This window comes from Numida meleagris, chromosome 11, assembly GCF_002078875.1.
Source record: "Numida meleagris isolate 19003 breed g44 Domestic line chromosome 11, NumMel1.0, whole genome shotgun sequence".
In the NCBI taxonomy this organism is placed as follows: Eukaryota; Metazoa; Chordata; class Aves; order Galliformes; family Numididae; genus Numida; species Numida meleagris.
The window spans coordinates 6,835,962-6,850,935 of NC_034419.1; the positions used below are offsets into that span (position 1 = coordinate 6,835,962).

General features: G+C 38.2%; 1 protein-coding gene across 2 annotated transcripts in view; it reads right to left on the reverse strand.

Moving 5' to 3' along the window:
- DCP1A (decapping mRNA 1A) overlaps positions 1-14,943 on the reverse strand; it is a 33,283-nt gene extending 18,340 nt beyond the window's left edge. For both annotated transcript variants that reach the window (XM_021409206.1, XM_021409205.1), the window contains exons 1-4: positions 14,750-14,943; positions 13,720-13,760; positions 11,798-11,925; positions 2,998-3,064 (exon numbers count right to left, since the gene is read on the reverse strand). In XM_021409206.1, the coding sequence (XP_021264881.1) occupies positions 2,998-3,064; positions 11,798-11,925; positions 13,720-13,760; positions 14,750-14,884 (371 nt within the window). In that variant the 5' untranslated portion in view covers positions 14,885-14,943. The remainder of the gene's footprint in view (positions 1-2,997; positions 3,065-11,797; positions 11,926-13,719; positions 13,761-14,749) is intronic.

Below are 14,974 nucleotides of genomic sequence, written 5' to 3' on the forward strand. Positions count from 1 at the left end.
CCTCAATATAAAAATATTACAATTTACATATCAGAATGCAATAAAGTTTCACAAATACTTGAATTCTGGCAAATTTGAAGAAAAACTCTGCTTTATGCCTATGCCTTTTAGACAGCTTATCCTTCACTAACAACTATTTCAACTTGACCCAAATTAATTCCTTCTGAAGTGGTTTGAACACTCCTATAAACTTCTTCCACTCTAAGAAGTATTCTAGAATTTTCTGAAGAAGAAAAATTCAGAAATACCTTTGCTAGGGAAAAACATCAAAAGAAAAAGCTTCCACTAATGCTAGTCTGTACACCGAGTATGCTCTGTATGCAATCAGGATTAAGACTTCTTTAAGCAAGGCCTGCTGTTTCTTTCCATTATATCAGATAGTGGAAGAGGCACACATTCCTTCAGGGACACAGCAGTGGTTGTGACAGTTTGCTCAAGAATATCTGCAGTTATAGCACTGAAATACCTGGCACAACCTCACAGAAGAGAATGGATGGAAGACAAGAAGAGAGAGAGAGAGAGAGAGAGAGAGAGAGAGAGAGGGAGAGAGAGAGAGAGAATGTGAGAAGTGAATTTCTGTGATTACAAAGCCTATGAAGAATAATTTACTTTTCTTTAGAAAGATAAGCCACCAAAATATAAATGGAAGGCTGGCAATCTTGTTAACTCAATCTGGCACAATAAGGTCAACTAACACAGCAGAAAAGAGAATGCAAGTCTTCTGGAAACCTTTTATGGTTATGTTTTTGAATCTCCAAAGTGCTCAGAAGTCAGTACATTTTCTGATAAGTGATACAACAAATCCCACCTAAACCAACTGGTGGTAACAGTCACAATCCAAAATTCCGCTGCTTATTACGAAAACAGTGAAACAAAATTAATATTTTTGGAAGACAGTTTCTCAAAAATACACCAAACTAAGTATGGTGGGGCCTGCTACCATGCAGGGAAATGCTAAATACTTCTCTCAATATACAAAAATGGCTTCCTCAAATTCTTTTGTTACTCCTAAAGCAATACACAGGAGTATTTAGACATTCTATATACTAATAATGCAGAAAAACTGAATTAAAAAAAATCACTTAGGTAATGAAGGACTTACTACTACCAGTACATCAGCTAGCACAGACCACTTACACCTTCTTTGACCAGATTAATGCCTCCTATTTATTTCCATGGAAACTACAACAGATACAAAGAGCACAATAACACTATTTGATAGTGTTTTGTAGCTGAGAATTTGTTCTGTCTTTCAACTGTCACCACCACTAGCTGTGCATTTTTGACAGCAACGAACAAGAGCCTGCATGCCGCACTAGTAAAGTCTGTACCAGCAGAAATACCCCACTGTCACCACTACTGAAACGCAACACCTACCACCTCGCTGTGCTCACACCTAGTGTTTGGTCTCCATAAACATCCAGCAAGGACCAATGAATATCAGTGGATGCCATTTCTATCACATAGAGGAATTCAATCGCATCCCCTTGCTTCAGACACGCATCCATGTCAGATGCCATTCTGTCAGACTGCCCGTCTGCTGCTGTCACACAGCAACATGTCATGGAATACTGCCATACCACCAACATTCACCTCTGACGTCATGGGCCAACTAACAAAATAAAAAGCATTACTTTCAGAGCAGTCCTTGTAGTAGCAATAGAAGAAAATCATACTGACATGAGGATCTACACTGGTTCAGAAAAATTTAACTAACTGCATTCTGTAAAGTATTCAATCAACAAATTTTTCTAACTACTATACTTCATTTCTCTAGTTTCAGTTACTTCAAGTTTGAAGTAACAATGGTCAGGACAGGCATCAAACATTTTCAGGAACATTAACTCTACTTTCAGTTTCTAAGATGCTTACAATCCACAATCACTCCAACACCAAAAATCAGCAGTTCATCTTGGAAAAATGTTCACACTACATCTACTTATATATTATGTTTGCTTGTCTTTAAAGATGTCATGACCTGCAAGACATTTATGTTGATTAAGGCATTCAATAGAAAAGAAAATTCAGAAAGTAGTAATGGTGAAGAAAAGCAAAGCAGAGTACAAAGGAAGAGAAAATACTCCGTGGAATACATTTGCATTTTGCAATACTGCATTTTTGCTAGGGTAACTATCCCATCACGCCCATTAAACTCTTTCCCTTCACAAGGATATTGCAGATGCACTTCAGCCAATTCTCATCCTTTTCTATAAACCAGGCTTAATCAGCAACACAACACACCTGAAGGAAGAAAAAACAGAAGACTCTCTACCTTCCAGTCACAACATTAAGCCATACCATATTGCAAACTCAACCAGTTTCAGCTTCCCTTGGCCTCTCCTGTTCATTCAGACTTCCACACTCCAAAGTCCTTCTCAGCAGTGTGCCAGTGCAACCATCTACAGTATAGATGCAGTAACTGTACAGCTACAAGGTCAGCAGCTTGAACAAACTAACAATACCATGTTCCTACAAACACAACTTTTTACGGTTTCTTTAAAATGAGACCATTTCAGAAATTCTCCTGCTGCATGGCCTCTGAAGAGACTTCAGGAGTCCCAGAAGCTATAAAATAAGAGTGGACATGGCAGCATTATAAACAATCCTTTATCTCCGGAAAAAGAAGAAAAAAATGAAATCAACGCTGAATAATAATCCAGCAGTTTGGCAACAACAAGCTTTTTTATTTCACTATTCAGCCAACACTCCTCATGTAATTTTTAGTTCTGCAAGATTTCACCCGCTTCTCCCACTTTTCTTCTATTTCTTGCTTTGATCAGGAATAATGATCAAGTCTTTAAAATATGAAGCAAACAGCCCAAACAGCAAACAAACCACACAAAAAAAGTAGCCATTATTTGTTGACACTTTCTGCCTCAGAGGATTTTTTTTTGCCAGTGCTATTCTTTTAAGCCTCTCTATGCAAAACGAAAGTACAAGATAATACAGTTTGTATTACGTAAGAGAATTACAGAATAACAAGACAGTAGTACTTACTTAGCCATGAGTTTTGCTATTCGATGACAGTCATTCTTGTTGTAAAACCAGATACTGTAAATTGACACTTGAAAACAAGAAAAAAGGCAGTGTAAGACAACAGTTTTTAAATAAATAGATCAGTAGGAAGGAAGCAAAAAAAACAGCCTGTTGACTCTGCAATGTATGAATTAACATCAATATCAGCTCAAATGCCCTCTGCATGATCAAGTACCATTTAAAAAGTGATTATAAGTAGCATGTAAGCAAACACACATACAACGTAAATCAGATTAAATGTATGCATTACAAAATGTTGATGTCTGATCACAAATAAAAATGTCAAGAAAATGACATACCAGATGCCCTCTTACTACAGGGGCAACCTTCTATTTAGAATGACAGACTTTACCACTAACCTAGGCTAAAGAACATCCATGTTTTTTTTTTTTTTTTTTAACACTCATTTTCACATTTGTCATTTTTTGAAGTTCAACGAACATGTTCAAGTTTGAGCTACAGTACAATAATTCAGTCAGAGGCTGTCTGGAAGGTGCCCTCTCCAAATTCTTCTCTAAGGACTAACAGTATAGGAAGGAAGTGGTAGCAAAGCTCCAATCCTACTTTCACATTCATGGAGCAGCTGAAAACTAGATGCATATTGAATTCTACTCGTTGAAGGCAGCAATGACAAAACAGTGAGGGCAAGAAGATTTCTAGCTCAGCAAGGTACCAAGCTCAACCTGGCTTTCAGGATAAGGAAAACTCCCTGGAAGTTGGCCATGCTAGGTCCTGACCATTCAGCTGAATGGCACATCAGAGTGAGAAATACGGTCAGCAGTGACACATGCTATATATCTCTTCATCAGCAACCGCATCGTAAAGATGTCATTTTTGCCCTCACACATCCTCATCTCTTCATTGTCCCCATGGCTGGGCCAACACAACAAATCTGCAGAACTGTATTCAATTCAATTCTCAAAGCTAGTTATTTCAAATCCTGCATCACCTATGAAATTTACCAATGCAGAGTGTGCTAATATCTCAAAAGGCAATTAGACACTTTACATGTTGCCACTGGAGTATTTTCACACCTTGGAAAACGCTAAAAATATTTTTATAAGTCATCTTTGTATTGCAGTTCATGCCAATACTTTTATTACATTGAAATCTGTAAAGAGAAGGAGTGAGCTAAAAATAAACGTACTGCTTTTTGTAACCAGATGTAAATGGCATCTCAGCATTTCAAGACTTTAATTTTTTAAAGACAACTCCCTCCCCCCCCAACACAAGTCTCAACCAAAGCCCACTCAAAATTTCTTCAAGTCACAGCAAAAATGGTGATTATTTACCAAAAATTCCAGAACTACCGGTAATCCTAGCCTTACTGTATCAGACCAAAACAGCTGTGCCCACATCATCTTTCTATAACATCCTAAGACAAACTAAAGTTCTACTTTATCTTCTCATTGTTCTTCTGAACAACTATATTCATCTAAGAGTTTGTTTCCTTAGAAGTTACAAAATAAGTAATAACCAATAAAGCTCTTCTAGTCACAAGCAAATAAATCAATACAGCACAATTTAAAGCAGTCTATTCTAGAAAACCACAGAAGTCAATTAAAAAGCATTTCATACATGTAGACAACGTTTATGAAACATTTATGAAAACTGACTAATACAACTGGTTCCCTACTGCATTGAAACCCAGAAGCATTTCAGTTTGAGCTATTTCTTTAGCCATATTAATGCTAAAGAAAAGCTCTTTCCCTTCCCTGACTCCATTACCAGACAAACTACTAAAAGAAGAAAGCTTCTCCAAGAGCATACTTGCTGAAGAAATAAAGATAAGGAACCTATAATGATATCTTAATGGGACAAATGATAAGAGTGGCACACTGTTCTGAAGTAGACTCAAATATAGGCTCTGTCTACAGAGTATCATTCCCGTCTCCCCAGACGCTTTGTAGTACTGGCAAATAATCTCAAGGACTTACCACAGAACACTAACAATATCACAAAGATCTAAAGCAGATTATGAACAAATGAACTTGGGCATTAAGTTAGAGTCCAACAGACTCAAACATTTACCTTCCTCCTTTAAAAAGAGGTCTCATTTGTACCATCAGTTCAGTTCTCTTGCTCCGGATATTCCTCAGCTCTCTGCCACAATTGCTTGCTATACTTGATGCAACTTTAGCTACGAGCATCCTTGCATTAGATTCAGTGCTTACCAATACTTCTCCAATCTGGACTAGATCCAGCATAAACATTAGCTGAATGTTCAATGTCTCATGGCACATCCGTCTACTACAGCTCTTTACCAGTTTCATCCAACAGAAAGCTTTACATTGACTCATCTTTCCATCTACTTCAACACTTCTACTCTGACTTTTCTACACTCACTGCTAGGCAGCATCTTCAGTAATCAAGTAGAGACAATCTGTAATCACCATCATCAATATCTTTCAGTTGGATTCACATTACATTAACCCACGTGAAGTCATGAATAACTCATATGAAAGCCAAACCAGACAATAGTATTACTGGAAAATTGTTTATCCAAATTATTCTCAGATATTAGTTATCTGGGCAAGTTCATTATGCCATTTTTATTAATAATAGCAACTCATAATAACTTAATAATATAACAATAATATAATATAATGATTATATAACTTAATAATACTTATTATCTACACATGTAATATCCAACTTCTTATGCTGACCTCTTCTATATCGGGCTCCTGTTGCTTCATGGAGCAGACTGTTGTTCCAATTCTGTCCAGCTACTAGATCCAACTCAGAGCAGGGACAGCAGAATGCCACAGCAAGACAGGCCATACTCTCTTTGGCAACATAACTAAGGCTTCATCCCACACCTACAGGTTTCATTTTGAATTAGTGGAAAGAGAGTGCTACCACTCACACTATCACAACTTTGCCATTACTCATTCCACCTCAATCCACCCTCTCCCTTATGTCAGTTGGGTACACTTTCATCCAGACCAGTTCCTTGATATTGTTTGCACATGAGCTTGACAGCCACACCATCTGGCACAAGAGAGAACAGAAACAAGATGCTCAGGGCTGCACAGGAAGGCAAAATTGTTGAAACGTTCATGAGAATGTTGCCTGAGAATACTATGTCAAAAGAGAACTATGCAGAGTACATTAGGAGTGCCAGTTTGAGGGATTGCAGACACTACCACTCACTTGCCTTAGATGGGTTAGCCATTTGTGCAGATACAGCTTCATCTCATCCAAAAAGACAATACACTTTTAAAAGTTACCATAACTAGTTGGAAAAGCTGATGGGAAGAGAGAAAAATTATTTTACAGTTCCATTTTATATACTATACAATGACTGAAGCAGAAATAGTCAAACTCTGCAAAAAAAGGATCATATTTTGAAATGCATCCTAAAGTATAATAATGGAAATAACTCGATCCCATCTCACTCTCGTAGAAAAAGCTGATATAGGCATCATTTTACACTTCAAATAGAGTTAAAGACAAATGCACATAATTAATCTCTCTCCAAGCTCGCACTTCTTTCAGTAGCAGGATTAGCTGAAATGTCAAGTCCCCTCAGACACTGCTCTAATCTCTTCCTCACTGACATTCCTCATTCACTACCTTTATTTTCCTTCATGTTAATGTTACCCTTTCACGTACATTTATAAATCAGCAGAAATCATTTTTTAAAAGTCCCTCTCATTCTTATTGTTCTGAATATCTAAGGACATCTCACAAATGCAGTTCACAGCACAACCCCACAATCAGCTCTGCTGGGATAATTCAGCAGGTGGCAAACAACATCCAGGATCTGGAAACTGCAATCTGACAAAGCATAGCATGGACTTAGAAGGACTACCAATTTGGGACGCTGAGCTACAGCAGCAAACCCTTTCCAGTTAAAATGCCATCTTTCAGGTCAAATGGAATATTTTTAGCACTGCTTAACAGCTTTCAATGTTTTTTTTCCCCCTCCCCCTGCTTGCATTGCTTCTTCTGCTGTAAAGGTATCAAGAACAGGCTCCTTTCTTATCTCTGACTAAACCTCTGAGCTAATGCACTTGCTGGAGAGCCATTCAGCTTTGCTAGTCAGAGATATGTTACATGCTACATACTGCCAGCTGGAGAAGGGGGAGGAGATAATGAGACTTTCCTTAATAGTAAAGATTCCCTGTTTTGAAACCTATCAGCTCTTTCAAGGAATTTTAAAAGCCATTTGTAAGAAAGCAACTCATTTTGGTTTCTCTGTTCTAAAAACAAGTTTAATTAATGACAACACAAGAGGCCCGGAGGGCAGTCCTTTGTACCTACATTGTACAGTTACAAGTATAAATCTCACAACATCCATTACTTTTGTTTCACTAACCACTACTCCATTGGACAAGGAGTAAGATTCAAGAAAAGAAAAACAATCCATCAAACAATAACCATTTATTTTAATACTTAAGTTTTATGCTCGGCATCTGCCTTTTCAGGAGCATGGAAATAAATCCACTCGACCTTCCAAGAGAACTGCCGTGGATTAAGCAGCCTTTTAATCAAGATCAACACCAGCAAAACAGAGGGAAAGTTATAAACGAGAAGGACTTAGAAGAATACTTCTTGCAGAAATTTAGAGGTAAGTTGGTCACTACCTAAAACTTTTACTAACTTTATTATTTAACAAACTATTTACTTGCAAAAAATATTGCTACACAGTAGCGACCACGCTCCAAATTCTCACATTACAGATTAAAAGAAAATACAAGACTTTCAGATTGGGCTATTACTATTTTAACTGGCAGAACCATACGCATTTTTTAGTCCAGAGTTGAATATACTTTTTCACAAAATACCAGCAAGAGAAACAAGTTTAGGTTGGTGAAAAAATAAATCACTGGGATTCAGTGCTTTATGAACATACACTCTGAACACCCTGAAGAATGTACACGCGTCCAGAAAGCTGGACAAGGTTCAAATGTACACAGCAATACACTGCAGATTAAACAAAAATAAATAACACATTAAGTAGGAAGCAAACTAAAGAGGTCTAACTTCTGAGAAGAATTCTAAATGCAAACATCTGTTATATCACCAAAAAAAAATTTAACTGCATTTCTTATTTGATTCATTCTTATTAGGAGATATTAGTTTTCTTATTCTGTCTAACAATGAGAAGTAGAATACTTTCTTTTACCACTCCAACTGGTATAATGATTAACAGCTTCTTATTCACCACATTGTTTTCTTTTTGCTTTACGATGTGATAGCAATGAATAAAAAGCACAAATGTAAAAGGTGTTTATAATGCTGCTTGAAAAGTACACATTACCTCTCTCAAGATTTTAGGTTTACATATTGTTTTTAGGCTTACACTGTTAGAATAATTTTCAGCTGGGAAGGATTTCTCAGTTAATTGCAAAAATATTAACAAAGTATTGTTTTCTGAGGGAAAAGAAAAAGAATCTCTCAGATCTAGCCAAAGTAATAAATAGTGACATGGGAAACATTAGGCTTCAAGTATTAAGTGAACCCAACAGACAGCAGGTATAAGAAATATAAACTATCACTTGATCTATTTTGGTAGTAGCATAGCCATGAAAAACTCTTCATCCCAACCTGCAAAAACAGGAAAAAAAACCCAACCAAAGAGAAGACAGGCCTCCTTTCCACTGGAATAATACAGTTCCCTCAATTGTTCTTAGAATATTTTAATAACTTGAACAATCCTTTGCATAATTAGATAAAGAATCTCAAGTTTCAGCTTAGCAAAGTTTAGTTTTATTATACAGCAATCTAAAAAACCCATTGTATATACAAGACATAATTTGAACAAATCCAACTATAAAACAATGGTAAAACCACAAACACTATCATCTAGCATGACAGGCAGATCATTCCTACAGCCTCCAGCCAAATAAAAATAATGGTCATGTTCGGTTTGCAAAATTTCTCTTAAAACTTCTTAGCGGCTCTGCATAGACTGCTGGATGTCACCCAGCATCCTCAGGACAGCTCTCATGCCACTTCAGAAGTGCCAGAGGCCTGAACATAAGATAATAATGGCAAAGTCTGTTAAGGCAAAATCCCAGAGCCAATGAAACTGTGAAGTTTAGAAAACAGTCGCATCATCATCACTTATAAACATTGTTGACATAGAACCTCTCTTAAATATGTGGAGGCACAATGTTCCTTTGATCATCTTTTATTTCTACCATGCCCCAGGGAAGCATAAAGCATGATTTGTCACTGATCCCGTTACAACCTAAATATACTGCTGTTTGGCAGAGACAAACATCAGTATGAACTAACATGATTTTGCAGATGTAAATCAGGTAGTCTGAACTGGCAAGGTAAGGAAACAATCGTCAGTTCAATAATTCCGCAATTTTAACAGGACAAGTTAGAGTCTTCCTCAAGAAGGACAGAGAAACTAGCCTATGAGAAATGAGATTATTGCCTCTAAGGGGTATTTTTATCTTGTCCAACCTAGTAGTCCATCCTCTCCATCACTAAAATATCTTACAAGAACTTCACATTAAATTCTTACCCATTGTATTAGAATTTCTATTTGAATTAGTCAAAAAATGTAGATGTTTTTCATGCCAGCGGGCAGCTGAGAAGCAGACAGTTTACTGCAAGAAGAGATCTTCAGCAGCAATTGGCTCACCTACCCATACAACTAGAACATACACGTGTTGAAGTTTGTAAATACAAATCAGTCCCGGAGGTGGTATTTTTGTTCACTTTATGTTTCTGGAATACTATACAGATAGAAGCAAATGTATCGAACACCTAACATTTCCATTATATATACACACTTTTTCCCTAACTAATTCAATGGATGGAGGTCAAGGAACCGGGGAAATTGCATTCAGGGAGGAAAATTTCAAACCCAGCAACTAAATGCAGAATATAATAGAGTTAGCAGCACTGAAATAATAAGGAATAAAAAGTTTAGATATAGTTTTCTGTACTTTTTCAAGTTTGCTCTTGAACAAACCAAACACTAACACAGCACACAAATAATTAGCTGCCCACTGTACTACTCAGGGAAATAACTAACAAAATACTAACTACATTAACATTTTCTACTTGCAATCAGCATAGACCGGTTCTAGACACAGCTACATTCCTTCTGGGAGACAGAACAGCGATGAAATAACAGATCGTTTCTGACTAATGTCTTTCAGTCAGAGTAACAGCAACAATGGCAAAAATAAGGGGAATAAAGATACCCTCTAAAATACAATTATTTCCACTATGAAGTCTGTCATTCTCCTTGCACACCTTTGCCTAAATTCCTTCCTTCTTTATATGATCTAGGCAATGATATCATCTTTATCCTAACTCCTATGAGCCTCTCACAGATCTTACACAATAGTGTCCCATAGGAAAATGAGGGCTCTTCACAATGACAGAAAAGAACATAATTAGCTTTAGGGACTTCTAACAAACTCACACAGAGCCTACCTTCTCTGACTGCTCTCATCAAGCGATCCTGTTACTCCCAATAGCATACAACATGGTAATTCCACAGCAGTTCCAACCACCAAATGAATCAGCAACTTCCTACCTCCCGCATGTCATCAATCTCGTATTTGCAATTATTTCCTCTGCTTTTTCCTCTCTGAGGCTTACAGGAGAAGGATTGCTAAATCTATTAAAAACAGAGACGTCCTATCTTAATCTGTTATCCGGTATCATAACAGAATCTATTCTACTTCTCATAGATCCTATGTGCTTTCCAAAAGGGGGTGGTGCGGAGGAGAAGAACAAGATGAGATTAACACTGACTCTTATTAGGTACACTGAAGCACAGCCAAAAGAGCGTTCCTATTTGTCATTCAAGGGGACATTAGATGATAAGCAGTAGAGATTGTGTTAAGGAAGAAATTTATCCAGACAGTATACAGGTTCTCCAAGTAATTTAGTAAGAACCTGTCATCAGACAGCAAACTAGTATGAAGAACTTAACCTAAATCAAGGATACAAAACGATATAAAATATCACGAGTGCTCTCTGCTCTGTAGGATATCTTTTATTTCACCAACCTTCAATAGAGCTTCATACACACATACAATCCTTCATTTCCTCTCTAAAAGCAACCTAAATTCTAGATTGAGCTTTTTGGAGTAATAGGATTTTTACTGTGTGCCTAACTGGAACACAGAACACAGGAACTCTTAACCGATAACCCAGTGCCAACACTAGAAATCAAAAAACAGCAAGAAGATATGACTTCTTTTTTACCATACATCTCCCAGTGCTCACGATTTGCTGGAGTCTAGATTTGAAGAAATTTAGCAGACGTCTGTCTCCAGAGTCCACACAGTATTCTGGAGAAAGAAACTATCAACCAGAGCTGCACAATTCTCTCAATCCCTTCAAACAACCACTGATGAATATTCAAGTTTTCCTCTTTCAAAAAAAGAACATTAAAGAAAGTCTCAGTCTTGGCTTTTGAAGCCCTCAGTACTATCTGATAACACTCATCACCAAGAAAATTATCAATCTTCAGTGTTCTTTAATAATGCCATAGCACTGTGCATGTTTAGATTAAACCAATGAGACCTTTAATTAAAAATACAACAATAACAATATTGAACTTTGATAGTCTAACCCGTTTTTATTGAAAGCAGGTGATCATCATAATGCATTGCACTGCTACTTACGTAAGTCTAGCACTGCAGACAGAAAACATCACATTCCATTGGAACCTGGACTGTTACATTATGCTTGAAACACATCACAATAACAGAAAGTAGTCTAGGTTATAAAACAGAATATCAAGTCCATACGGATTAAAGAAAGTTATACTCACAGCTAGCATTTCTGTAGAGAAGAAAAGGTTCATGAAGCTGAAACTCCAAGTCTTTATTCACTGGTTCAACTAGGTTGTGCATGTTCAGTCGATTCACTATTGTAAAAACATGGTAAGGAGAAGCAGACCTATTGTTTCAATTAAAATGAAAGCAAGGATTAAAATCTTGGACAACATACACAATTTTCTGAAACAGAATTATGAATTAATCCTCAGAACTATATTATTTTATGAACCAAAGCTTGAGTAGTCCTGAATATCCGGTACTTGTTCTTCCATGCCATTTCTCAGCAAGCCAACTAATCACAGTCTAAAACCATGCTTAACTCAACTATGATTAGAATTAACAGTTCTGAACTGCTGAATCAAAGATATGCTTAAAAAAAGAAAATACTTTTCAAAAACAAACCAAAATCTCACCACAAACTAGGCCAGGATTAAAGTTCAAGTGTATTCAATACATTTCATAATATGGCTTTAAGGCTTTTTAATCTTTAGAGGAGAAAAACAGTAAATCACACTACTCAGTAACTTCTGCCTTACTGTAAATAGGTATGACAATAAAAAAGTCGTTAGTTTAAATAACAGGAAATTTACACAGAGAAGAACTAGAAGTAAAAAATCTCTTCCTAAAGGGAGACACTGAAAATAAAGACTTCACCTACCGTCTTCAAAGCAGTCACTAAAATAATTACAATTGTATTACTTCATGAAACAATTTTTAGAATCTGCATTTTTGCTAGACGTTGGGTAGAAAAAGAAAACATTGAGCAAGCAAGCAATTGGAGTTCAAAACAGTTTTGTTTTAGGTCTGTGTTCTCATACTCAGCTGTGCCCATAAGCAGCCACATAATGAACACAGCAGCATGATGAAGGGCTTTGGGGAAGAAGTTCGTTTTAGGTCACTCATGTCTAATGAAAATAACTAGCTAAGAAAACAAAAGATACTATGGTAAAAATCAGACGTAATTAGGTATTAAGTATAAAGATTTTTTATAGTAACAAGGCCATGTTTACTGAATGACCAACAACAAAATCTGCCAAGAGCTGCTATGGAGGAAGCAAACAGTCCTTACCATCACAAGGTTCTCTTTAACGCTCCTAAGAGAGCTTTTGTGAAATAATCAGCTAGTCACAGGAAAACTTTCCCTTTAGTTTTTAGTTCGATTGTTTTTCTTACACTGTTGCCAAGCTTGGAACTCAAGCAGAGTTAAGAGCACTAGGTTATTTCCATCCCTTTACAGTGCCAAGATAAAATAATCGGAACAACCTAGTTTATGACAGTCTGCTTTTGGGACAGGTTGATTATGTCTGCATTATTCATATCTTACACACAGCAGACTTTATTTCATTGTTAGGTTTCTGATTTGTAATTTAAAACGTAAATCCACTATAAGTTTCAATGCAATGCTTCCGGAAAAAATAATTCCCGTCCACTCCTTTTCTTCATCCCAAGTAATTAGGAATTTCTGTCTGTTCTGATAAGGAAATCAAGAGACCCCCAAGTGACTTAACTAATATTATCTATTTACAGAACTAGACAGTACATGAAAGAGATACAGTGATGAGAGATTAAATAATCTGTCATCTATATTGTTTTCATTATCAACTTCACGTGTTAGAAAACCAAAGATTTCTCAGCATTTAACAAACTCATTACCAAATGCTACTGCATTAACAAATGAAGACTGATAAAACTAGGTTTTTGTGTGGATACGTATGAAGCATTTATTAAGTATGACGATGAGCAGTAATTTTAACAGGGTTATTTGCCTTTGCACAGAGTTCAGCCATCTCAAAATACACATACGTATGTTAATAGCTGGACAAACATGTTATTGTATGCAACAAATCTACTATGCAGCCACCTGAGGCTTGTTTTCTTCTTAGAGCAGAAAAGAAGATGTCAAAACAACCCTTACCTTTTGTACACAAACAAGGTACCTTCTATGTCAGTCTTCTCCTACAAAAAACAGTACGTACGCTTAGGGAATATTTTTGCTAGCTTCTGTACAACATTTTAATTACAGATATCATCTACAGCGTCCTTATCTTGCCACAAAAGTTTGCCATCCCTCCTTTTCAGCAATGACTTGCTTTTTCCCTAGTAAAACTAAGGAAATTAAATCCACTTCCAGAAGATTTACTTCATGCTGTTAACTTACTTATGTGACATATAGTATTCTACAGCTTCCTTCTACCCAGCCTGACCAGTCAGAGCTGAACACCTTGCTCACAGCTCCTTATTTTCAAACGCCGGCTGCTATCTGCACACCGCAGACAGGTTGTTTTTCCACATCTGTTACTTAAATGACTACCGTACCAGCACAGACAACGACAGAACAAAACAGCTGTGTACCGCAGCTGCTTCATACTTTAAATTTCCACCACATGCATGCAGGTCCCTAGCGCTGAGAGCCACACACAGCCGCAGGGCTGTGCACAACAGGGTGAACTTCCACATATTTACGTCTCCTGAGCTTTGTGATGAAAAGGCCGGTCAGGGAAAGCCGGGGGGGCACACTACAGCTATGCTCTGACCCTGGGTCGGGCTTCTGTCTTAAGCAAAATCTCCAAAGGTGCCTCTTCCTTGCTGTACGGGCACCCAGACGCAAACCAGAAAGGAAAAACAGCTCAGGCCAAAGCTATGCTTTAACGCAATGACGAATGCTACTTCTCAAACCCCGCCGTTCCTGAAATAGGGCTGTGAGCAACAAATGACGGTGAGCACCCACCGAAACGCCCGCCCAGCGGCAGCAACCCCCGCCCCGCCGCCGCTCAGCACGGACCGGGACGCGCACAGCTCCCCTCCCGCAAAAACGCCTCCCGAGCCGAAACCTCCCGGGGGAAGGCCCTACACCCCAAATTGGGCAGCTGTGGAGTTGCGGGCACGGCCACCGGGAGCTCCGGCCCCATCTCGTCCCGCTGCCGGGAGAGCCCCTCCCCACTTACCCACTCGTTGGCCTTCGGGCTGAAACTGTAGAGAGCTACCTGCCCGGTCACATCGGCGATGCTGGTAATGTACGGGTCGTGCTGCTTGAGGGCCGCCAAGCTGATCTCCTGCCCCGCTCTGCTCGCCGCCTCCATCTTGACTCCCGGCAGCCACCCGCGGGGGCGGGCGAGAAGCAGCCACGCGGTGTCACTGCGCGCTCGGCCCCGCCGCCGGCCGGAACGCTG